We start from the raw sequence: 27620 nt of genomic DNA on the forward strand, positions 1-27620 counted from the left end.
GCATTGAAAGTCTCTCGTTCCAAATCTGTGTTATTGTTTTCTGGTTCGGGGTTTAGATCACTTTTGTCTAGTTTTGATAGGCAACAGTGTAGGGTTGTTGAATGCACAAACAGCTAGGTACCAGGACTACTCTTTTTGGGCGGCAGGTAGCCTAGTGGTTAGAGCGTTGGGTCAGTAACCGAAAAGTTGCTGGATCGAACCCCCGAGCTGACAAGTCTGTCGTTCTGCCCACAAACACTGGTCCCCGGTAGGCTGTCATTGTAAATAAGAATTTGTTCTTAACTGACTTGCCTAGTTAAATAAAAATAAAACTGTTCTTTACGTTGGTCCGGGTTAAACCTGGCAATGCCCCGTCACGTCATCGGATGAAAGCGGGGAGGGAGGAGTGCACTTCTCAAATCAAACCGTAATCTGCGCATGTTGTCAAGGCAGCATGGTGCATCGTCCAGAAACATACATTTATTTTCTGTAAAATAAATGTTTGAATTTTAAAACTCGTTTTCATTGGGAAGGCAGATAAAGCGTTTTTTATCTAAATAAATTACTTTTGCATATGAAAACACTGAATGCTACTCATCACTCCACGTGCTTGACTTCGTCATCTGCCAGTGGGGCACCTGGCTCACGCCCGGGAGGCAGTCCGCTTCCCAAAACGAATGCAATCACTTTTTAAATAAACCCCCGTGTCAAGGAACTGACGATCTACTTTTTACAGGTACACCAATCTGTAGAGAGCATTGAAGTAATCGACTAAAATAAATTAATCTTGACAGGTCTGTAGGGAACCATATTCACATGCGCGCACAGTCCACACCTTCTGGAACTCAAATTGTGATTGATTATGCATCTGTTTAGAATGGTCACAAAACATTATTTGAGTGTTTGTCGTTTGGTAGATACTATATTGATAGATCTTCTCTAGATTGTTATGGATACAGGTTCCATTTTGTCTGAATAATAAAGTAATGTTGCATGGTGTTAGTTGAACCATAGAGCATTTCATCAGACCTGAGGGATGGATTATTAAAGCTGTTTTATTAGTATGGTGTTATGATTGAATAGTTCTTAAAACACCTATTTATAAGTTAGCAAAATAACAGGAGGATTAATATATATATATATATATATATATATTCTGAATTTCTCTAAGATAAATAAACTGGGTGGTTTGAGCCCTGACCAAGGGTTTGATATATGGCCAATATACCACAGCTAATGGCTGTGTGCGTAAGAACAGCCCTTAGTTGTGGTAAATTGGCCATATACCACACCCCCTTGTGCATTATTGCTTAAATAGTTTACTTGGTTGGAGATTCTGGGGAAGAAGCAGCAGTGAGACCTGGAGCCAGCTGCTGTTGCTGTAGAAATCGTTGTTTTTGTGCTGGTGGTTTCCCATGCTGACACAGATATGGATGTTTCCAGGATTGTGTTCATTAGGGCATGCAACAGGAAAGGTTTYGCAACAGAAAATGAGAATTTCTTATTGGACAAGTCCATGTAATCCCTCCCTGTTTCAGACTGTTTTATTTAGTTTGGTGCCTAATGAACAAGACCAGGGGTGTCTGAAATGACAATTTTGTCTAGTTCCCAAAATACTACACTATGTTGGGAACAGGGAGTCATTTCAGCTTCACCCCGGGTTCCACTGACTAAAGAGATGCTCCCTCTCCATCAAGAACACACATGTTCAGGAGAAAAATCAATCCATATGCACTTAAAATGTATCCTCGCTCTCTCTCCCACCCAATCACATGCACACATATTCGACACAGATTAAGAAATCGAGAATTTTTGTTAACTTTCTGATGTACATATTCGGCCCTTAACTGATATTACTCAGAGCTAAAAGGATGTAGCGTTATTCCAAGATGGTTGCCCACATGGGGTTAACAGTTAGAGGGTACAGCACCCCCACCTTCACATGATGGAATATCCTCCTTGTTAAGTGAACCAAACCAGCTCCAACTATTATGATCAGGAAGGTTGGGAGTGGGGAGGCCGGAGCAGTTTGAGTATACAGAGTGCACGCACAATTGACATTCCATTTGGACAGAGTTTGCACTCCATGTAGCCTAAAACCTGCCTGCTTCAGGACAATAGACAAGAGTATGTCACTTTGAACTGCCGGGCTGAGCTAAATGACAAACAAAACACAAACGGTGGTGTGGGGGAGCAGAGAGGATGATGGGAAAGCAGCCGGTAAAACTCAGTTCTCCCTCTGAGGATGATGATTGGCAGTCGGGGAATGGAGAGTGGGGGGGGCCTTTAGGTTATTGAAGTCAGTTGGTAACTTGGCATGTCTGTCACAGTTTGCGTAATGGGCAAGTTGTTTGGGGTGGTAGGTTTTGGAAAGTCCTTCCTCCCCCTCACAGGTAGCCCTCCTTGCGGAACTGTTCCTGCAAGATATCCCGGTACTCGTCAAAGCCCCCCTCCACTCGCCGCACGTTCCCGTGCTCACAGACCCACAGCTCTCTGCACACCATCCGGATCAGACGCTCGTCGTGAGAAACAAGGACCACCCCACCCTGAGGAGAGGATAGAGTAAAAAAAAAAAAAAGGGTATATACGCACATTAAAACTTCAAGTGTTCAAGTGCTATCACTTCCATTGATTGTTAGCCAAAATAAGCTTGTAGTGGCTGTTTAAAGAAAACCAATTTCATAGGTTTTCTCCAGATTTACTTTTCTCTCCAGATTTACTCTATTGATTAACATTGTGAGATAAATAAAAAGGACATTTTTCTCAGCGACTTAGTTTATTTAACAAGCTTACTTTGAATTTGTTGAGCGCCTTCGCTAGAGCCTCGATCGTTTCCATGTCCAGGTGATTGGTCGGCTCGTCAAGGATATAGAAGTTTGGGCTGAGAGAGAAAAGGTGAGTAAGAGATAAAATATAGCTGCAAGCAGCAATGAAACAAGAACGCGGGTTTATGAGCAGGCTGAAAGAGACGGCTGCATTGAAGTATTATACATCCTTGTACATGGAACAATTCAAAATACTACGTGCAAGTGTTCACTAAATATAATAAATGATTTATAGCGTCATGAAATGGCTGTTCGACGTAGCAATTAGTCCTTTGCAAACTTTGTTGGGACTAACAAACACTGTAAATCGCCAAATCTCTCGACCTTATTTGAAGAATCTCTTTTTAGCATTAGCATAAATGCTAGCTGTTGGAGGTTCACAACTGAATTGCTTGCTGTTTCCATGTTCTTTTTTTTGTATTAACACCTGCTTTGAAATACAGCTTCCTACTAGTGTCGGCAAGAGCCTTAATCAGTTTCAAGGTGATACAGCGAAGACAAGTTATTCATCTTTTTTACAAAGTTGCCATTTTCTCTTCCATCTTTTGACGTAACGCTTCTCTCAAACTTAGTAAAACATACATTCTGAGTTTCTAGTCAAGTCAACCGGATATATGGTTCATGAGAAGATTTGATAAAAAAAAAAAAACATGTTGGAAAATTCAATATGGCGGACTTCATGGGTCCTTGAAGCAAATTTGTTCCTTATGAGAAACACTGATATACCAAATTCCGTGGTTATACGTCAAACAGGGTGGTGGGGCTGAGCATTAGACTGAATACAACGCCACCTAGTAGTAGTGGTTTTGATATACATTGATATTGCCAGTCTACATGTTTTGACCAATCGGGCATTGAGCTATTCCAACAATATTATTAGGGGTGCTTCACTGCCAGCAACCCTAATAATAAATTCTGCGACGGATTATTATAACCAATAACCATTATAACTTCTCAAAATGAATAGCGTTCTCATGTCCCCTCTCCAGTTCTGTTCCAATTGTTATTACTTCTCAAACTGAATAGCGTTCTCTCATGTCCCCTCTCCAGTTCTGTTCCTAGTGTTATCAGGGCAGTTTGACAGATGTCCAGTATATTTCTTATTTACAAGGTAAGTTGGTTTGAAACAAATTCTCATTTACAGCAACGACCTGGGGATGAGTTACAGGGGAGATGAGAGGTTGAACAAGCCAACTGGAAGCTGGGGATGATGCTTAGGTGGCCGTGGTGGATAAGGGGCCAGTAGGGAATTTAAGCTGGACACCGGGGTTATCACCACAACTCTTGCAACAACTACCATGGGTTCTTGAAACGACCACAGAGACGGTTTAACATCGGAAGGATAGAGAAATGTAATCCCATTATTAGACATCATGGTCAAGTTGTATACTGCTTGTACAAGGACGTTTTTCCCAACTCAACTAAAACCAGTTTACTACCATAAAATGACTATTTGACATTGTGAGAAATCATGTGTGAAATATTGGGTTCATGAAGTGTAATAATAAAAAAGGCATTACCAAGGCATGGTCATCTGAGCGAAGGCCACCCGGCTCTTCTGCCCTCCTGACAGACTGGCCACCGGCCGAGTTGCCAGCTCACCGGTTATCCCATAGCCACCCAGTTGGTGCCTGTACTCCTCCTCGTTACGACCTGGGAGGGAGGGACGAGGAGAGAGCGAGAGAAAAAAAAGGGGTTACAAATTACGAAGATTGCAGGCAATAGATGGGTTGGTTGTTAAGCAACATTGGCCCAAACAGACACGGTTGGCTTAGATTGTTGCCAGCACGCAAAATATATTTAGTCTCCAATTTTTATTGAAAACAAACACATTTGCACAATGCGCACTTGTTGTCTCTCAAATACATCTTTACAGTTGTTGGTTAGCTAGCTAGCAAATTTGAGTCATATTAGCATATATTGACAATCAAAACACCTCAAGAACAAGATAAAACTAGCTGAAACGAGCTACCTACGATTCCTCACATGACAGCTTCATGTCATTGTTGCTAGCTATCCGGCCATCCAGAATCACAACACACTGCTTTTTGCACCATTGAAGGGTGTGCATTGTTTTTGTGACGTTGTCAGCTAAGCCATCTACAGGGATCCGTAACAACCACCAGGGTCGTGTTCATTAGGGTAGGCAACAAAAAAAAACAGGGCATTTCTGATTGGACCAAGTCCAGGTAGCCCATCTCTGTTCCAATCGGTTTCCTTTGCATTTGGTGCCTAATGAACACAGCCCAGGCTTTGATAATGATCAGTATTGGTGTGTTTTGGTGGTGGTGGTCACCTGGGAATTTGTTGAGTAACAGCTCAATTGAACACACGTTGAGGTCCAGTTGATCCACGTGGTGCTGACTGAAATAACCGATCTTCAGGTTCCTGAGCGAGAAAGGGAAATAAAGCTGTCATTTACTTCCCTGCACGCACCCACACCCACCGAGACACACACTAGCAGCAGAGGAACATGGCTGACGTCAAGCATGGAACCTCACCGATGGGCGTGTCTGATGCCATTGACAGGCGTTAACTCTCCCATCAGTAGCTTGAGCATGGTGGATTTACCCGCCCCGTTCTCACCCACCTGAGAGACAGAGACAAGAGACCGACTGTAGGTACTACTTTAGCAGTTGGAAGGTTGCACAGAGCATCGTCTGTGGAAGTGTGTCACAGATTTAAAGTACGATATTAATGGATGCACAATATATCAGTGACCATATTGACCCGATGTGGGGAAAAAGGTAGATATGTTCTTACTAGCCTTATGAACATAGAAACTTGTTTGCAGTTCAGATCTGTGCTAGGATGATTAAAAATGGCCATAAAATGAAAAAATATCTGAATCAGTCGATATTGCAAAGAAACTATTGGATATTGGCATCAGCCCAGAATGATCACATCGGTGCATCCCTAACTATTAGCAGTGCATGTGATTTAGATCTGGTCATCAGGATTGAGAGCAGTGTGATTAATACGTACGATGCAGATGCGAGACTCCAGGTCTGCAGACACAGACAGCTGTGTGAAGAGGCGCTGGTCAGTGTTATAGTAGAACTCCACCTCATCCAACTGGAGCACCGGGGGAGACAGCTTCTCAAAGTTATCAGGGAACCTGTGGACAGACACACACACACGTTAGCACTCAGATTAATATGAGAATTGAAACCTGACTTCATTTGGGACAGGAGGAGCCGTCTCTTACTTTAAGGTGACTTCGGTTTCCTTCTCCAGAGGTTTGAGTTCAGGCCTGCAGGAGACAAGAGAAGAGCAGCGAGGGAATGGATGACGGATGACAACAACAGATATTCTTTAATTCTTTACAATGACCATTCCGCTGTGCACAGGCAAACAAACACGCAGAGGTCATCATGCATGTGCAAGATGGAAGTTATCCTTTACAATGAATTGGACTTTCAGGCTGTAATTCCCAGGGAGCACTACGTGAGAGAAAGCAGGGTGGGGCGCATGTTAACATCTTATTTTGAAATAGACGGTAACTCACAGTTTTTCTAAGAGCTTCAGCTTGCTCTGCACCTGTGCCGCCCTGTTGGCGTTGTATCTGAACCGGTCGATGAACACCTGTGACAGAGGAAAGTAATCAATCCACGATTATAATATAGTAATAAGACACTATAATATATATTCTAATAAGTATTTAGCAGGATGTTGATAAGTTAGGCATATCAAGATCTAAAACAAACAAACACTAATCAGCAAAGATAAATGCTTAGAAAGTGCATTGTTATTACACTTGCCATAGGCCTTTTAGGTTATCTGTATGTAAGCAGGACTGTGTGTGTAAGCCAGTGTGTGGGTTCCTAACCTGGATGTGCTCTCTGTACTGAAACTGGGCCTCGTACTCCCTCTGCTGGTTCTTCAGGCGGTCCTCTTTGGTCTTGACAAAGTTCTCGTAGTCGCCGCGGTAACTCTCCAGCCGCTGCGAGTGCAGGTGGACGATGTCAGTCACCACGGCGTTGAGGAAGTTCCGGTCGTGGGACACCACCAGGATGGTGGTCTGCCAGGTCTGTGGGGGGCGGAGGTGTTAAACAGGCCATATGGACGTTGAACTTGTTGCTCATGCTTTAATCTCTCCATCCTCCCAAAGTGTGCATTCGCTCACTTCCATTCACTGATATCAAAAGAAAATAAGTGGTATAAGAAATATGGTGGTAACTCCACCGAGCCAATGCCTCCACCAATCCAATGTCTTTAGATTTGTAGGAAGTATTGAACGAATGCACACAATTTCATAAGTGGTGAAAGCAAACAATCCATTTGAAGCTAACTATGTATGCGTCACTGATGGGTGTGCCCCTTCCTGCCAATTTAGCGGAGCCTCTTTTTGTTGTTGTTGCCGGACCCCTTTTTGGCTCAAGAGGACCCCCAGAGGCAGAAGTTGACAGCAAAGTAGAATTACCCACCACAATCTAGCAATGCAAAATTCCATATGTTCCTATTCTCTAGCCTTCTCCCTGAAATGTCCACTCATTCACACCCCTTGCCTTGGACTGGTGTAAGAAATATGACGGAAAGTCCCTCTAGTCCACGCATGCCCATGCTTTCACCAATCCAATGCTTTTAAATACTGTAGTGAGAATGTGCACACTTTGGGGAGAAGGGAACCGAATTGGATTTGGCATGCAATGTTAAGTGTGTCGGTAAGCAGGAGTAACCTACCTGCAGGTAATTCTCCAGCCAAAGAATGGCTCGGACATCCAACATGTTGGTGGGCTCTGAGAAACAAACAGACAGAAAGACAGAGACAGACAGTCAGTCAAAAGGGCGTTTTGCACTGACTATTGGACACCGTCAAACTGTTCAAAGATACTCAATACAAAAATACTTAATGTGGTTTAATCACTCACCATCAAGTAACAAAAGATCAGGCCTAAAAAAATGAAAAATACACACATTATTTGGAGAGTTGAAGCTAGCCTTAAAATATTTAGCAGAGCCACACCAATTGATGGTGTTTAAATTGAGATTCAGAAAACAGCTCATAAGAGCGTTATAAATGTACATCAATATTCTAATATAATCTCTGTCCTTGTATTTTAATTGGGTAGACTGTCCTTTGGATAAAAGAAGTGACAAGGAGAAACTCACTTGGCAAAGAGAGCTCTAGCCAGAGCTAATCTCATCCTCCAACCTCCAGAAAACTCCCTGTGAAGAGAACACCGAGATCAGTTAATCACATCCGCGTGCGCGCGCGCGCACACACAACAAACACACACACACACACACACACACACACACACACACACACACACACACACACACAGTAACTTACTTGGTTGTCTGCGTTTGCATTTTAGGAGAAAAACCTAAACCACATAGGATGATTGAAGCTCTGTGTAAGAGAAAGAGAGAAACATTGAACAATCATTAAATGCATACACCCTGGCTACAATTCTACTGCACAGTCATCTGTTTTAGAAACACCATTGGCAATATGTATGAATATAAATGCACTGCTAATAGTGATGCACCGATATGACATTTTGGGCCGATACCAATATTTTCCTTCCCCAAAAAACCCTGATAGTTAATGAAGACAAATGTGGCTGTCTGTTGAATTGATGGTCTTTAAATTTAGATATTCCTTGCCAAAAAAAAACAAAAACAATACAGATATTTTCCTTGCCCAAACCCCCCCGATACAGATATTTTCCTTGCAAAAAAAACAAACACGATAGCCACATTTGTCTTCATTAACTGTCTGTTGAATTGATGGTCTATAAATTGAGATATTTTCCTTGCCAAAAAAAAACAACAATACCGATATTTTCCTTGCCAAAAAACCCCGAAACAGATATTTAACATTTTTGCAGCCTTTTAAGCATTCCAGTACAGTTAAATAGTTAACACACACACACACACGGACGCAGCGGTCTAAGGCACTGCATCTCAGTGCAAGAGGCATCACTACAGTCCTGGTTCAGATCCAGGCTGTATCACATCCAGCCGTGACTGATTGGCCCAGCGTTGTCCGGGCCGTCATTGTAAATAAGAATTTGTTCTTTATTTAACTAGGCAAGTTAGTTAAGGTTACACACAGACCAAAAAAGTTATTTTGTTGGGATTTACATATACGTCTCAATTACCAGTAAAACATCATCAAAACCTATTTCTTTCACTTACTTGCTGTGCTGTTTCGTTGTTCAGTCGTTTCATTCTCAACCAGGATTTCTTTGCGTGTCAAAAAATGTACTATTTAACACTGTCAAATAAGCTTGTTGACCAATCAAGACCTGAATATGACTGCACGTCACATAATAATTTAACACGTTCATACATTTTACGTAGTTATTACACTATCACTCGTATTTAATATGTCACAATGATTCATCGATACGTATGCTATGATGCTGGTAAAGTTGTCTCACGCCACCTACAGTACTGGTCATAAAAAAAGAGCTCCCCCAAAATCTGTTTCAGTAGCTATAGCTACCTATATAGCTAGGTATCATCTAAAATAACCCTAATTTATAAGACAGTTCTTATAAATTTTGATTATTTGATTAATGGTGATCGGACCCATCTATGTTAAGCTAGCCACAATAAGGATTAGCCACACTAGTGGACTTTGCAGTTAGCCTTCAAAATAAAAGTTTAGCATAAGTTTACTATTTGTATTAATTGAATTTCACTTTTATTTTGACGGCAAACCGCAAATTCCACTTTTGTGCCTAATCCTTATTGTGGATAGCTTCACAACACAAAGCTAGCTGGCTGCTTATAACGTTAGCTTTGGGCAATTTTCATGATCTGAAGTTCAATTTCAATAGGCGAACAACAAGTGGCAACCTAGCTAATACTTACTCACAAGGATTCCTAAATCATTGCTAAGAATAATAAAAATGACTGCAGTTTCTACTGGTCATTATTTTCAGGCTGGTTGTATTGGTGCTAGCTAGGTACAAAGCTAAAGCTAGCTACCCCAGAAGTTGCTATCAAACAAATTATGCTTTATTACCAATGCGATATTGTAAACACATCGTTCGTGACCGGTGTTTGCAGACTTTTTTTTGTACAGCTTTGACAGTGCTACTGTATCTTTTTTGACACAAAGATTCAAACGGTGTTCCACAGTATGTATGTCGTGAAGCTAATAGCAGTAACGCTATTACTGTAGGTAGGGCAACATCTGAAAAATAGCACACTTGGTAGTGTGTACCGGTGCTCGACCAGTCGGCAAAAGCCAACCATCACCCACGACAGAGAACGGTTGATTGTCAAGGGCAATGAATTCCATTATCTTGGCTTTAATGGATTTCGCCTTTGAGTTGTCTCGCTGAATTGTTCATACTCTTACAAATGACTGCTCGACTTGTTGACTGCTCAATCCACACAGCAGACATTTTGTGGGCTAGGTATGGAATGCTATGTGGTAGTGGTGGAGTAGGGGCCTGAGGGCACACAGTGCGTTGTGAAATCGGTGAATGTATTGTAATCTTTTAAAATTGTATAAACTGTCTTAATTTTGCTCGACCCCAGGAAAAGGGGATCCATAATAAATACAAATACACAGCAGACATTGTGGCTAGGTTAGGAATGCTGTGTTGTACGTGTAGCGCAAAATTTGACGTGGCGTTATTACGTCATTTACCTACGTTATATAGGTACGCACGGTAGCGTTGACATCGGTTTTTAACGTCGCCGTTAAACTAGTTGTCGGCCAATACCGATGTTGGCATTTTTAGCTAATATCGTGCGATTCTGATATGTTCAGCGATATATCGTGCATCCCTAACTAATGTAACAAACACAGATATGATATTATGTACAGACATGCTAAGTGTGGCTCTTTACCGGGCAGGTGCCTTGTCTGCTTCAATCTCCTCCAGTTTAGCATAGATCTCCGACAGTCGAATAGTCTCCATTCCTTCAGCTCTAAAATGGAATAGAATAAACTGCAAGTTTAGTGACTGTTGCAGTTTCAAATCTAAAATTCCTGCAACAATAACATTTAAGTCTGCCAGTATTGCCTCCTTCCAATATGAGCCATCCGTTGCCAACTTCGGGGAGAATTTGGGCAAGTAAGACTGACTTACGTTCCGTTGGCTATGCGCGCATTGAGCAGGCGTTCCTCTGTCAGGAGCCCCTCCCGGACCGTGTCGCTCTCCAGCACGCTCTGAAGCGCCCCTGTTTCGTCTCCAGCGACCTCCTGCTCCACGTGCAGGATTGTGATGTGGGCAGGGACACGCAGGCTGCGGCTCGCCAGCATTTTTAGCAGCGTGGTCTTCCCCAGGCCGTTGCGGCCAATCAGGCCGTAGCGGCGACCTGTTGACAGAGACAGCTCCGCMCCCTGCAGCAAAGACCTGGAAATACAGAGCGAGAGAGAGACAAGTTGCTTGCATATTGCTTTATGGTAGAGACTAAGAAATGTCTCCGTCTCTCTCCTACTCTTTGTCTCTCTAGTATTAACTAAGAAATTACATAAAATTGTAATTACACAGTAATAACTTTTGATTTACTCAGTTTGTGATTCATTTAAACAAGCACTGCTACTCACCATTTGATATCAGGTAGTTGTGTTGAATTCTTAAGTCATTTGCAGAAAGTAACGACCATAACCACACCAATGCCTTTTAAATGCAAGGTAAATACCGGTGGAAACGGGGTCCAGCTAACAACATTGCATGATGCTAATTAGAATGAATCACCTGCTCCAGTGCTGGATACAGTAGGAGAAAGCGTAAGTATGGTTTCATACCAAATGGCACCTTATTCCCTATATGGCGCACTACTATACTTTTGGCCCTTGTCAAAAGAAGTGCACTTAATAGGGATGGGGTGCCATTTGGGACGAAGCCTAAGGGTTAAACACTCACCTCTCGCCAAACGACACATCAAAGTTCTCGATGCGGATATCGTAGCTGCGATTCTTCCCGGACAAGTCGACGCGACTGTCTTTCTTGCTACTGGCCTGGCTGGCTGATGCCTCCTCCAGTACCCTGAGACAAACAGAGACAGAGGGGATAAGGACAGAGTGAGACAAACACAGAGGGACACAAAGAGATAGACAAAGGGAGAGAAATAGAAGTACAGAGAGCAAATACAGAGCAAGAAAGTGTAAGAGGGAGAGAGAGGTGAAACCAAACTTCATCACACATTGGTGAATGGAAAAGTGTATTTTGCTATCGCAATACCAAACCAATGATCAGTGGTGTAAAGTACTTAAGTAAACATACTTTCAAGTACTACTTAAGTCGTTTTGGGGCAACTGTACTTTATTTACACACACACAGTACCAGTCAAAAGTTGACACACCTACTCAATCCAGGGTTTTTATTTGTACTATTTTCTACATTGTAGAATAATAGTAACCAAAACAGTATTAAACAATTTATATTCTTCAAAGTAGCCACTCTTTGCCTTGATGACAGCTTTGCACTCTTGGCATTCTCTCAACCAGCTTCACAAGGTAGTCACCTGGAATGCATTTCAATTAACAGGTGTGCCTTGTTAAAAAAGTTACTTTGCTGAATTTCTTTCTTTTTTAATGATTTTGAGCCAATCAGTTGTGTTGTGACAAGCTAGGGGTGGTATACAGAAGAAAGCCCTATTTGGTAAAAGACCAAGTCCATATTATGGCAAGCAAAGCCCAAATAAGCAAAGAGAAACGACAGTCCATCATTACTTTAAGACATGAAGGTCAGTCAATCCGGAAAATGTCAAGAACTTTGAAAGAACAGTCTCAAAAAACCATCAAGCGCTACGATGAAACTGGCTCTCATGAGGGCCGCCACAGAAAAGGAAGACCCAGAGTTCATTAGACTTACCAGTCTCAGAAATTGCAGCCCAAATAAATGCTTCAGAGTTCAAGTAACAGACACATCTCAACATCAACTGTTCAGAGGACACTGAGTGAATCAGGCCTTCATGGTTGAATTGCTGCAAATAAAACACTACTAAAAAGGACACCAATGAGAAGAGACTTACGTCAAGAAACACAAGCAACGGCCATTAGACCGGTGAAAACCTGTCCTTTGGTCTGATGAGTGTGGTGGAATTAAGATTTCTTCAAAACAATCAAACTTTATTATTTAATTAGTGCAGTAATGGAGCTGGTCGGTAATCACCCCTGTAGGTGATCACTGAGAACTCAACCAGCTGGTTTGAGCCACAACATTTTATATCAAAGTCCATCCTCCTTCAGTCTACATGACACACAACAGATGTATGGAATGGGTCATGGTTAAGATTTGTATGAAAGATATTTATAATTCACTGCAGACAGTATCTGCTGTAAAAACAGTTGTCATTGTGTAGAGACCAGTGTCTGGCCCCCCAACTCCATACTGGAGCCATCTCCCCCTGGTACCCCAGTACAGAAACATGAACTCATGCTCTGGAATACGGTATCCCCAAAGACATGGTAAATCTTCGAGGCCCATCCTCAGTAGAACACACACAGATGAGCATTCAAAAAAACAACGTATTGTTTCATAAAACAGCCTTTTGATGCAATAACAGCATTATATGAGTCCAAATTTGAGATTTTTGGTTCCAGCTGGCATGTCTTTATGAGACGCTGAATAGGTGAATGGATGATCTCCGCATGTGTAGGCACGGAGGTGGTGGTGTGTGGGGGCTTTGCTGGTGACAATGTGTGATTTATTTAGAATTCAAGGCACACTTAACCAGCATGGCTACCACAGCATTCTGCAGTGATACGCCATCCCATCTGGTTTGCGCTTAGTGGGACTATAAGCGGATAAAGAACCAAAACAACTCCAGGTTGTGTAAGGGCTATTTGACCAAGAAGGAGAGTGATGGAGTGCTGCATCAGATGACCTGGCCTCCACAATCACCCAACCTCAACCCAATTGAGATGGTTTGGGATGAGTTGGACTGTAGAGTGAAGGAAAAGCAGCCAACAAGTGCTCAGCATATGGGGGGGAACTCCTTCAAGACTGTTGGAAAAGCATTCCAGGTGAAGCTGGTTGAGAAAATGCCAAGAGTGTGAAACGCTGTCAAGGCAAAGGGTGGCTACTTTGAAGAATCTAAAATATATTTTGAATGAGTAGGTGTGTCCAAACTTGACTGGTATTGTACACACACATTTTTTGTACATTCCACAAAACAAAACAAAAAACGTATACATACGAACGACAACTTAGACACATACAATGACTACATCTCTTCTGCCCAGACCCGCATGTTCACCCCCCCATCCCCATTGCCTGCATTATTGTGTCACTTGGCCTTAAATTATACCAACTTGTTTTCTCAAGTTTTCCCATGCCGTTTCAATATTTCAATAAGAAATCATTAGATGTTTTCCATTGTGTCAATGATGGCGGATTGATTGACGTCTACGTTTTTAGTAACCTTATTTTTTTTCTTCTCAGTGATGAGAAAATAATCGTGCATCTCACTACCTCCCCTGAATGTAATGTCTTGAAATATGCAGAGAGATGGATTAAAAGTACATTCACATAGTAATATTTCTGACAGCCAACTTTCTAGCTCCGCTCACAACTTTCAAACTTAATAGCATTCCCAGAAAGCATGGATTATTGAGTCATTATTAGTTTTACACAGAGACCGGACTCTGCTGTTGTGCTGTAGAATGTGAACTTTGTCTCGTATAATATATTCTATACATTAGTTTATACTGGATGAATTTAGTTAGTTATGCTCCAACTTCCATTCCATTTTGTACTAACATCAGATCTTTTTAAATCTTGGTTCCAATCATTTCAATTTTTTTTCTAATAGGTTGTCAGTTGGATATGATCTCTGCAAGGTTTAGTATATCTTCCCTATCATATGAACATCCTTTACTTACTCAAATAAGATTACCTCAAGGTTGTACTGATGTCCAAAAGATTTCAAATTGAAATTTCGTGATGCAACTTAAGTTTCATGTATTCCAAACTATCTACACTGAACAAAAATATTTTAAAAAACACAACATGCAACAATTTCATTTTTTTTTACAGAATTAGAATTGATAAGGAAATCAGTCTTCCCAGGGATTTCCCATGACTGGGCAGGGGTGCAGCCACGGGTGGGTCTGGGAGGGCATAGGCCCACCCACTGGGGAGCCAGGCCCTACCAATCAGAATACCCTTTTCCCCAAGAAAGGGCTTTATAACAGAGAGAAATACTCCTCAGCACCCCCACCCTATCCCGCAGGTGAAGAAGCCAGATATAGAGATCGTGTGCTGGCATGGTTACACGTGGTCTGCGGTTGTGAGGCCGGTTGGACATACTGCAAAATAATCTGAAACGACGTTGAAGGGAGCTTATGGTAGAGAAATGAACATTCAATTCCTCAACTTGAGACATCTGTGGCACTGTGTTGTGTGACAAAACTGCACATTTTAGGGAGGCCTTTTATTGTCCCCGGCACAAGATGCACCCGTGTAATGATCATGTTTAATCAGCTTCTTGATATGCCACACCTGCCAGATGGATTATCTTGGCAAAGGAGAAATGCTCACTAACAGGGATGTAAACAAATTTGTACGCAACATAAAAAAATAACCTTTTAGAGAAGTTAAAGATTGCTGTACACCAGCAGAACCCATCCAACTTGAAGGAGCTGGAGTAATGGGAAAAAATCCCAGTGGCTAGATGTGCCAAGCTTATAAAGACATACCCCAAGAGACTTGCAGCTGTAATTGCTGCAAAATGTGAATAGTTATGCACGCTCAAGTTCAGTTATTTTTGCATCCTCAAAGTGGTAGGCATGCTGCGTAAATCAAATGATACAAACCCCCCAAAAATCAATTTTTAATTCCATGTTGTAAGGCAACAAAATAGGAAAAATGCCAAGGGGGTGAACACTTTCGAAAGCCACTGTAAACGTGTTAACCCTCGCAAGGCTGCCGGCCCAGACGGCATCCCTAGCCGCGTCCTCAGAGCATGCACAGACCAGCTGGCTGGTGTGTTCACGGACATATTCAATCAATCCCAATATTTCAATCAAAATATTTCTGAGATGTATTATTTCAGCTCATGAAACCAACACTTTACATGTTGCTTTTATATTTTTGTTCAGTCCCCAAAATTACTTTTTACATTTTGGCATGGAAATAAATGTATCTCCTGTTACAAAGTAATTTACGGTTTCTATTCCTTCGGTTTTGCACGTGAACAAATTTAAAATCGATGAATTCTGAAAAGCTATCCAAGGATTATTCCATAAAGTTCTGTTTCTGGTTCTTGTAAAATAGGTTTCATTTTCTACCATATCGTTATAGTCTTCTTAATTAAGAAGTTGTTACTGTTCTTTTTCCTTTTTMCTATTTATATATTTCACAACTTTTACTTTATTACATTCCTAAAGACAATAATGTACTTTTAACTGCATACGTTTTCCCTAACACCCAAAAGTACTAGTTACATTTTGAATGCAAAGCTAACTCACACTTCAAGAGAACATCCCTGGTCATCCCTACTGCCTCTGATCTGGCAGACTTACGAAACACAAATGCTTCATTTGTAAATGGTGTCTGAGTGTTGGTGTATCCCTGTCTATCTGTAAAAATAATTTAATGTGCCATCTGGTTTGCTTAATATAAAGGAATTTAACATAGCTACTTTTACTTTTGATACTTAAGTATATTTAAAACCAAATACTTTTACTCAAGTAGTATTTTACTGGGTGACTTTTACTTGAGTCATTTTCTATTAGGTATCTTTACTTTTAGTCCGATATGACAATTGGGTACTTTTTCCAACACTGCCAATGATAAACTGTTTGCATAGTATTTGGGTGTAGATGAAAAGCATATGAAACTCACAGTGGATTAGTTGTTTTTTGCGAATCACGTTCATTCCTCCGCCCTTGTTTTTGCTTCAGCTTGGCTTCGGCCTTCTCTAGCTTCCTCGCATCCACAGTCTGAGGTGGTGTGTGTGTGGAAGAAGACAAAAGTGGATGAAGTTGACAGGAGAATAACATAGCTACAGGGCTGACTCGAACCTTCGACAAAAAACATAATACACAAGAAGTTACAACGCAACAAAAATGATTCTAAAATACTTTACTGTATTCTGGCCCCTCTTCATCATCCAGATCCCTTGGACATCGTTAGTGGCAGATACTGAGACGAGAAGGGAAAGACAGAAGGAGTGGAATGAGACGCAACAATAAGTCAGAGAGTATATTAAAAAAACATGGGAGAGGTGATAGAAAGGTAAGAGAAAATAGGAAGTACGAGCAGTGGAGGACGGGAAAGATGTAAAAAAAAATATATATATTTTTTAAAAGGGCTAAAAAAACAGATTACATATCAACAGGCTACCAAAATGAATATCAAACATGGACCGTAAAGCTGACAAAGAGGAATACCTAAGTCCCCCTGCAGACAAGGGACTCACCACACTCTGCAGATATCTGAGACAACCGCACCGGAGCGTCGAGCAGCACTTGCTTTGAAGCGGCATGGCCGTTACTCCTGATGGAAAAAACGAGTATATTTTTGATGAGTCAGCAAGCAAAAATAAATAAAATATTAGCTTTGGTGTGTGACAATTAGTCTTTGGTGTTGTATGCTGGTTGTGAAAGATCCAATCTCCACCCGGCACAGCCAGAAGAGGACTGGCCACCAATCTCCACCCGGCACAGCCAGAAGAGGACTGGCCACCCCTCATAGCCTGGTTCCTCTCTAGGTTTCTTCCTAGGTTCTGGCCTTTCTAGGGAGTTTTTCCTTGCCACCGTGCTTCTACACCTGCATTGCTTGCTGTTTGGGGTTTTAGACTGGGTTTCTGTACAGCCCTTTGCGATATCAGCTGATGTAAGAAGGGCTTTATAAATAAATTTGATCAGTGTTAAGGTTGTGTGTGTGTGTGTGTGTTGCACTTACAGTTTAAGAGTGTTGAACATCTGCTGACAGATGTCCCGAATGTCATCCTCGTTTTTACAGTCAGACGACGACCCCTGCAACAGCCCTCCAATCGCATCATACACCTCCTCTCCATCCTCAAACTCCGCCCCTCCACAGTCCAACACACCTATCACAGAGGAATGCCACAGGCTAGAAATCAGGGGCGCATTTAGAAGGATGCAGCTTTTAGAACCTTCAGATAGAGAAATGCTAATCATGTGGCCCTCTGACATGTAGAATAAGGAAACACGTTGGCTCTATTCATTCATTCTCCCTAATTTCGTGGTATCCAAATGGTAGTTACAGTCTTCTCTCATCGCTGCAACTCCCGTATGGACTTGGGAGAGGCGAAGGTCGAGAGCCACGCGTCCTCCGAAACATGAATGCAACCAAGCCACACTGCTTCTTGACACAATGACCGCTTAACCCGGAAGCCAGCCACACCAATGTGTCGGAGGAAACACTGTACACCTGGCGACCGTGTCAGCGTGCATGTGCCCGGCACGCCACAGGAGTCGCTAGTGCACGATGGGACAAGGACATCCCTGCCGGCCAAACCCTCCCCTAACCCGGATGATGCTGGGCCAATTGTGTGCGACCCCATGGGTCTCACCGGTCGCGGCCAGTTGCGACAGAGCCTGGACTCAAACCAGGATATCTAGTGGCACAACTAGCAACTGCGATGCAGTGCCTTAGAAATCTCATGAAGTGGTGCAGTGGTCTAACTGCAACTTTCAGCTACTGAACATGGCTCAGGATCAATCTTACTTTGTCTGAGAATCTATAGGTAACACACTGAGGGACACAACACAAAATGTTATCATGAAGCAGTCTTCTAAGCAGCTAGACTTAGCCTGGTTCCAGGTCGGTTTGTGCTCTTGACAACTCCATGCGCTGGTGTACCAAGATTTTTGGTGTCCATTACTGGGGGTTACAAGAAAGCCCCATACAAACCACAGGCATAGATTTTTCACCTCAAGTATGTTAGAAATGTCAGTTTCTGGGAAAAGGCATTTCCAAGATGCTCTCTTCGTTCTCGAGTCGGTTAAAAAAGTATCACCAAAAACAGGTTAGTTAAATTCATGGCGGCAGTTTCTATGGTTATATCACATATAGCATTGGCTTGTGAAACTACTTCTAACTTCCTTCATACTGTACAAAGAGACACAAAAATGGTATCCACGACTCCATCTGACTCCGGGGAAGTAGATAAAGTAGGGCCCTATGATTTCCGTGGTGCGGAAAATGAGGACGGAATTGCGGAATTTGGTAATAAAGATGGAATCAATAGTAAAACGTGGAATATTGCAGAATTTTCCATAATTTGTCTGAAATGTATTAATAATCACAAGTAGGCTTAATGTTTGTAGTAACCAGCCAAGCYGTCCAAAAAAACTACAATTCTACCCTAACCCCTAAATTCAGAGCAGAGCAATACCCAAAGGACTATTATGAGTCAGGCGATAAGCTGTTTTGCAAATTCTGTCAACATACTATTGATTGGGCCCGTAAAAATACGTGTTATGACCACTTAAAGTCTAAAGCCCATGTGAAGAACAAGGAAAAGCACCGTGTTAGCCAGAGCAAGCCCTTTTTAAAATAGCCATTACCAGCCGATTCAAGACGAGAATCGGCTGGTAGTCAGGGCTTTGTGACTGTGTGCGCCGAGTCTGACATCCCCTTAGAAAAGCGAAGAAAGCTACGGCCGTTTCTAGTGAAGCATTGCAAACAGGGAGGAGCGTTGCCCGAAAATGAGAACAGCCTCCGTCAAACTCACCTGCCCCGTGTGTTCGACCAACATACGACTGCCGTTCGACAGAAGATCAGTGGGAAGAAGTTTGCGGTGGTCTACGACTGCCGTTCGACAGAAGATCAGTGGGAAGAAGTTTGCGGTGGTCGTTGACGAGACAACAGACGCAAGGGATTGCAGCGTTCTAAACATCGTCATTGGTGAGTTGAACTTAACCTATTAATATACAGTTGCAATAACCTACATTTACATTCTGCAATGTGAATTGTCCACATGCAAATTGTGTTATTCCAAACGACGAGCTATCGCTGTGAAATACAGGGATGCATAATGTCAGCAGCTGTCTGCCTCTCCATCTAGCTAACCATCTCTGTATCTATATTGCGTTAAAACACTTTATTTAAATAACACTTGGTCACAATATTATTTTAGGTTAAAACATAATTAAAGTCGTTCTTTATCTTTCAGTACAGGTGTTGAAAACCAGTACTTTCTAGCAGATGTCATTTTCATGGACAGATGCGACTACTCAAAGTTTTCCCAAGCTATACTAGCCTCCCTCCACAGCAACGATCTGAACCTGAATGATGCCTGGGCAGTGGTCACAGATAATGCCTCCTACTGCCTGAGGAGGAGGTTCTGAAAGGAGTGATGCCCAACAGTTTCAATGTAACCGGTCTCTGCCATGTCATCAATCTGGTGGGTGAGACCTGGCAGCACTACAAATACTTCTCTGAAGTTGCATCACTTGTGACATAGATGAGATCTGTCTTCTTCAAGAAGCCTGCCAGAAAGAGAAGATGGTTGAGCTTCCACATTATGAAGGCGTTTGTGCAGGCCAAGGATCCTCCTGAAGTTGTGAGCTCCAGATGGAATAGCTGGATTGAGGCAGTGAAGTACCATGCAGAGCATGTTCATCTATACAGAGAGTTTTTGTTGGCACCCCAGGCAGTCACAAACATCCTCAGCCAGCTGGAAACAGAAGAGAAGCCTTCACTGTTAAGATAACCTTCCTCTCGGACGGCTGCTCCAAACTGAAGACAGCTCTGTCAATCCTGGAAGGAACCCACCTTCCCACAGCAGTTTCTGCTTACAATGTCATGGAGGATTTTTACACACAACTCGGTGGTACCGTTCTATAAGCGTGTGGCCTATCACTTCTTGGCTGAGCCGTTGTTGCTTCTAGACGTTTCCACTTAACAACAGCACTTAGAGTTGACTGGGACAGCTCTAGCAGATTAGAAATTTGACTAAATGACTTGATGGAAATGTGGCATCCTTTGACGGTGCCACGTTGTCAGTAAAGCCATTCTACTGCTAATGTTTGTTTATGGAGATTGCATGGCTGTGTGCTCAATTTTATACACCTGTCAGCAACGGGTGTGGCTGAAATAGCCAAATACACCAATTTGAAGGCGTGTCCACATTAGAGGTCGACCGATTAATCGGAATGGCCGATTAATTAGGGCCGATTTCTTTTTTTTACACCTTTATTTAACTAGGCAAGTCAGTTAAGAACACATTCTTATTTTCAATGACGGCCTAGGAACGGTGGGTTAACTGCCTTGTTCAGGGGCAGAACGACAGATTTTTACCTTGTCAGCTCAGGGATTCAATCTTGCAACCTTACGGTTAACTAGTCCAACGCTCTAACCACCTGACTCACGAGGAGCCTGCCTGTTACGCGAATGCAGTAAGAAGCCACGGTAAGTTGCTAGCTAGCATTAAACTTATCTTATAAAAAACAATCAATCAATCATAATCAGTAGTTATAACTACACATGGTCGATCATATTACTAGTTTATCTAGCGTGTCCTGCGTTGCATATAATCGATGCAGTGCACATTCGCGAAAAAGGACAGTCGTTGCTCCAATGTGTACCTAACCATAAACATCAATGCCTTTCTTAAAATCAATACACAGAAGTATATATTTTTAAACCTGCATATTTAGCTAAAAGAAATACAGGTTAGCAGGCAATATTAACCAGGTGAAATTGTGTAACTTCTCTTGCGTTCATTGCACGTAGAGTCAGGGTATATACAACAATTTGGGCCACCTGGCTCTCTGCGAACTAATTTGACAGAATTTTACGTAATTATGACATAACATTGAAGGTTGTGCAATGTAACAGGAATATTTAGACTTATGGATGCCACCCGTTAGATAAAATACAGAACGGTTCCGTATTTCACTGAAAGAATAAACGTTTTGTTTTCGAGATGATAGTTTCCGGATTCGACCATATTAATGACCGAAGGCTCGTATTTCTGTGTGTTATTATGTTATAATTAAGTCTATGATTTGATAAAGCAGTCTGATTGAGCGATGGTGGGCGCCAGCAGGCTCGTAAGCATGAATTCAAACAGCACTTTCGTGCGTTTTGCCAGCAGCTCTTCGCAATGCTTCAAGCATTGCGCTGTTTATGACTTCAAGCCTATCAACTCCTGAGATTAGGCTGGTGTAACTGATGTGAAATGGCTAGCTAGTTAGCGGGGTGCGCGCTAATAGCGTTTCAAACGTCACTCGCTCTGAGACTTGGAGTAGTTGTACCCCTTGCTCTGCATGGGTAACAATGCTTCGAGGGTGGCTGTTGTCGATGTGTTCCTGGTTCGAGCCCAGGTAGGAGCGAGGAGAGGCATGGAAGCTATACTGTTACACTGGCAATACTAAAGTGCCTATAAGAACATCCAATAGTCAAAGGTATATGAAATACAAATCGTGAAGAGAGAAATAGTCCTATAATTACTACAACCTAAAACTTCTGACCTGGGAATATTGAAGACTCATGTTAAAAGGAACCACCAGCTTTCTTACATGGCACATATTGCACTTTTACTTTCTTCTCCAACACTTTGTTTTTGCATTATTTAAACCAAATTAAACATGTTGTTTCATTTATTTGAGACTAAATTGATTTTATTGATGTATTATATTAAGTTAAAATAAGTGTTTATTCAGTATTGTTGTAATTGTCATTATTACAAATAAATAAAACAAATTGTCCGATTAATCGGTATCCGCTTTTTTTTGGGTCCTCCAATAAATCGATATCGGCGTTGAAAAATCATAATCGGTCGACCTCTAGTCCACATACACAGAATATTCGGAAAGTATTCAGATACATTACAGCCTTTTTCTAAAATTAAAATTCCTCAATCTACACACAAAACCCCACAATGACACCGCAAAAAGAGGTTAAGAGATTTGTGCAAATTTATTAAAAATACAAATCAGAAGTCCCTTTTTTAAAATAAGTATTCAGACTCTTTGCTATGAGACTAATTGAGCTCAGGTGCAACCTGTTTCCATTGATCATCCTTGAGATGTTTCTACAACTTGATGAGTCCACCTGTGGTAAAATCAATTGATTGATTTGGAAAGGCACACCTGTCTATATAAGATCCCACAGTTGACCTGAAAGTCAGAGCAAAAACAAAGCCACGAGGTCGAAGGAATTGTACGTAGAGCTCCGAGACTGGATTGTGTCCAGGCACAGATATGGGGAAGGGCACCAAAAAAATTCTGCGGCATTTAAGTTCCCCAAGAACACAGTGGCCTCCATTATTCTTAAATGGAAGAAGTTGGTACCACAAAGACTTTTCCTAGAGCTGGCCCACTGGCCAGCCTGAACAAACTGGGGAGAAGGGCCTTGGTCAGGGAGGTGACAAAGAACCCAATGGTCACTCTGATAGCGCTCTAGAGTTCCTCTGTGGAGATGGGAGAATCTTCCAGAAGGACAACCATCTCTGCAGCACTCCACCAATAAGGCCTTTATGGTGGAGTGGCCAGACGGAAGCCACTCAAAAGTAAAAGACACATGACAGCCCACTTGGAGTTTGCCAAAAGGCACCTAAATGACTCTCATACCATGAGAAACAAGATTCTCTAGTCTGATGAAACCAAGATTGAACTCTTTGGTCTGAATGCCAACATCACATCTGGAGGAAACCTAGCACCATTCCTATGGTGAAGTGTGGTGGTTGCAGCATAATGTCGTGGGGATGTTTTTCAGAGTCCGGACTTCAACCCGATCGAACATCTCTGGAGAGACCTGAAAATAGCTGTGCAGCGACACTCCCCATTCAACCTGACCGAGCTTGAGAGGATCTGCAAAGAAGAATGGGAGAAACTCCCCAAATACAGGTGTGCCAAGCTTGAAGCTTCATACCCAAGAAGAACCGAAGCTGTAATCGCTGCCAAAGGTGCTTCAACAATGCACCGAGTTAAGGGTCTAAATACATATATAACGTGATATTTCTGTTATTTTTTTTGTCATTATGGGATATTGTGTGTAGATTGAGGGGCCTCCGGAGGCGCCGCAATTGTCATAACCGCCATTTGGAGCCAGCAACCAGATTTTTGGATTAAGCATTAATTGGCTTTTAGTCTAGATTAGTTCACGGAGATAGGGGCATATTTATTTTTATTTCAACCTTTATTTAACTGGGCAAGTTATTAAAAACAAATTCTTATTTTACAATGACGGCCAAACCCTCCCCTAACCCGGATGACGCTGGGCCAATTAAACGCACTATTGGAACCTCGATCGCGGCCGGTTGTGATCGAACCAGGATCTGTAGTGACACCTCTAGCATTGAGATCCAGTGCATTAGACCGCTGCGCCACTCGGGAGACACCAGTCGAAAGTTTGGACTTGCCCTGCAAGTGTATACTCGTCAGACGTCTTAATACGTCATCAGTAGAGTCCACCAAATTTGAGGACTGAGGGGTGGGATATGGTGTGTCTTAAGTGTTTGGACCGCATCCCATGACGTCTGACGAGTATTCACTTGCGGGGCGGGGAAGGAAGTAATTATTTTTAAATGGACCACCCTTGCCCGGACATTTGTCAATGTTAAACCCGCGATGATTGTGTTTTCAGCCACAGGTAACGTAAACTCACGTAAACTCGTACGTCGCCTTGGTCCGTACAATTGCCCTTATTTTAGCGCCCCTAAACATAATACTTCCAGATCAACTAATGTCAATACCATTGTAAAGCACAATTTCTCCCCTTTCCAACAGAATAAATTACATGACCTAAACACTGCCCGTTTCTTCATAATTCAAGCAGGCAATGAGCGCCGTCGGGTCTTTTTAAAAATGGAGGGTGGGGAAGCGAAACTAATGCGTGAGAGTGAGAAGGACAGATGTCGTGTGGGAAAATTTATTTTTTCACTCGATCTGTCCAACTTATCACCTTATCGCCTCTAAAATGTAAATAAAACACCATAAAGAGTTTATATAATGTGTCAATACATAAGTATTTGAAGGTTTGTATCGAAATTGAATCTGGTTTTTAGGGCGGTGCTAAAGTGATCTTAGAAGTAAACAGCGGATTTGAGAATGATGATCGCATGCAATGAAGACGCAAAAAATGACTAGGTATTCCCCCTTACCCCGTCACTGTCCATTTCTTGTTTTTAAACGATGAGATAAGTACTACACCTGGTGGAGAGATTGTAAGACAGAAATAGTTGCTTCATGCATGCTGTACGTTATGACATGACACGTCTAGATGTAACGGAGGGTCCGCTTTTTCAACTTTTCTCCAATACGATAGAGCCATTACCATGTCGATCAACGCTTGAATAGAAAMCTAGTTCACACCCCCGATTTTGAGGTCAACACAGTCCCATTAGTTTTCTTTGTAGCCTCGTTTGAATGTTGCGGTTGCGCACATTTGTACGGAATGGGGTGAGTTTACGTTAGCTTGTGTGAGCTTTATGTGACCTACAGTCAATTATGATTTAATGTCTACTTATATTAACTATATAATTATTAATATACGCCTACTGTATGATAGCTAGCAAATTAAATAGCTAACTAACGTTAGCCTGCCTAACTACTCCTGAGGAAGGAAAATATTTTATTTATACAATTTCCAAAAGCTAACCAAACATCATTACTTTTATGGGACGTTTGTGCATTAGTTGTACAATTTCTAACTTATTTACATTCGTTTTTACTTACACTTGTATGTTGACTACATATTGATGTTGAGGTTTTATGTTTGGCAGAATTTTCTTAGCGGATGTACAATCATCGCGAATTGAATTATGGGGCGTTTCAGGCCCCGAAGTTAACTTAATTGTACACTCGCAAACTCCATTAAAAACGAGGGCTGAGCGGCTTACGTTGCAAACTTACCTTGCTTGGCTAATCATTTGAACCGACGACATATGGCCGCGGGGATTCCCCCAAGGGCTGAGGGCCGTCTACTTTGAGTTTGAAACGCAGTCCGGGTTCGTATCCAAACCCCCAACCTCCCCACACACTGATAGATTACGCGTTCACTTCCCTGAGCCCACCCCTCTCCTTGTCCAGGTTTAGGCTGAGGTTGTTTTAACTCCAGTTTTGTTTTGCGACTTTGGGCCCATGAAAATCGCAATATTACTAAGTCCATTGTATTATTATTGCCGGTAAACGTACACATTAGCAGCTAGTTGGCTATTAATTGAAGGCAATAAATTGGCTAGCCTAGGTCATCTGGTTAGTGGTTCAAATAGGCCGATTATTAGCTAACTACCGGCATGTTAGGTGTTGGCTAACGTTAGTCTCCCCCTTGACTGTGCCTCAATGCTGTGTGGCACGGCTATGCTAGCTAAACGTTACTTCACGTGGCAAAGAAGCCACCAGCCACTCATCTAGCCGGTGGCATTTTAAAGTGTACAAGATCCACACACCATCTCCATTAATTTACAGTCTCTTACCCGTGATATATTCGAACACTTCGGTGTCAATTTCGGGAAACTCGCACTTCAGAATATCCACGTATGTCGCCATGATACACCGGCTCTTCCACAAGAACAGCGCATGTGCCCACAATATGCGACAAGGCATGTCCTCAAACTATGCATCATGGGTATTGTAGTATTTTTTTAAATGCGATTTTATGATCTCAGCTTTACCTCCCTCCACCTCTAATTTGTGTTTGGTTCAATCAACCTCTCATGTAATGACATCAAAGATCACTATAACTTAATCAATATAGATCACAGCCCGTCGTTTCGAATGGAACCAAATGAGTCATAGCTAGCTAGCTAGCTAATGAGTCATAGCTAGCTAGCGTTCTAACATTATTTTGCATAAATCCTTTAGGGAACGCCTACTTTGTGAAGCGTTCCATCTTCTCCCACTACCGGCTATTGGGTAGTGAGTAAAAACTTCAGATGGATGCTTCACATTTATACATCCGGTGAAATATCTGTCTAATTGTTATATCTGTGATGACATTACATTCACCAAAATAAGAGTTGTTTTGTGCTGTTATTGTATCCCACGATTAAATCGGGAGGGGACTGTGGAACTGTCTCCATCGATTACGTTATTACTTTCATGCGTTGGTCACACGCAATATCTAAAACGTGGACCGATTTGGCGGAACTAGGGTGAATGATTCTATTTGTCATAGATGACTTAGCTAGCAACGTCACGAAAACGATGCCCACGCTTCAATGGGGAAGAAGTCCATGAGTTGTGATTCTGAATCGCCAGATAGCTACCAACAATGACGAGMAMCTGCCATGTGGGGATCATAGTGACTCGTTTCAGACAGTTTAATCTTGTCATTGATACCATGTGTTGTTTAGACTGATTTCAGGTCAATGCTAATACTTCTCAAATTTGCTACCTAGCTAAACAACAACTGTAACGATGTATTTGAGATATGTGCTCCTTGTGCAAATGTATTTGTTTTAATAAATGTTTGATGCAAAATATAGTTATTCTTCTTTAAAAATTGGATTGGCGGATTGCATCCAACGTTTAAGGTGCATACAGCGCCACCTACTGTACTGGAGTGTGAGGCCAGTCACAGCCTACCTCATTAAATTCTCTTAATTTGTCCTGTTCCTCTAAGAAAGTGAAATAGAGCAGTAGGCACCACTTCCCTCCCCCCACTACACCACCCAATCTCTCAAATCCTTTCACACAGTCTCTCCCTATCTAGGCCATACTGTTCACAAAATATCAACACATGCTCCACCGTTTCCACCACTAAACACTCATCACACAGACCTGTTTCATGTCTCCCTGTCATACACAGCGAGGCATTCAAACCTGTGTGCCCAAACCGTAGTCTACTCCACATAACTTCCTCTCTCCTACATCCCACACTCCCCACCTCTTCCTTAACTGACTGGTAAACGCAATAAAATTGCTTCCCTTACTACTAGCATCCCACTCCCTATGCCAAAGATCGAGTTATTTTG

At 42.1% G+C, this 27620-nt stretch overlaps 1 protein-coding gene across 1 annotated transcript; it reads right to left on the reverse strand.

Moving 5' to 3' along the window:
* Window positions 1–1987: 1987 nt before the first annotated feature.
* abcf3 (ATP-binding cassette, sub-family F (GCN20), member 3) lies at window positions 1988–26890 on the reverse strand. The gene is made up of 21 exons (XM_023966636.3): window positions 26121–26890; window positions 17633–17780; window positions 17148–17224; window positions 16815–16870; window positions 16571–16668; window positions 11645–11767; window positions 10865–11131; window positions 10623–10703; window positions 8101–8160; window positions 7917–7973; window positions 7676–7698; window positions 7488–7543; window positions 6634–6834; window positions 6313–6389; window positions 6013–6057; window positions 5790–5922; window positions 5306–5394; window positions 5101–5192; window positions 4325–4457; window positions 2773–2860; window positions 1988–2525 (listed from the first exon to the last, which is right to left on the reverse strand). Exons 1-21 carry the CDS (start codon window positions 26248–26250, stop codon window positions 2367–2369), a joined length of 2193 nt encoding a protein of 730 aa, XP_023822404.2. The 5' UTR covers window positions 26251–26890; the 3' UTR covers window positions 1988–2366.
* Between the last annotated feature and the right edge of the window lie 730 nt (window positions 26891–27620).

The sequence above is a fragment of the Salvelinus sp. IW2-2015 genome, linkage group LG22 (assembly GCF_002910315.2).
Source record: "Salvelinus sp. IW2-2015 linkage group LG22, ASM291031v2, whole genome shotgun sequence".
NCBI classification, from domain to species: domain Eukaryota; kingdom Metazoa; phylum Chordata; class Actinopteri; order Salmoniformes; family Salmonidae; genus Salvelinus; species Salvelinus sp. IW2-2015.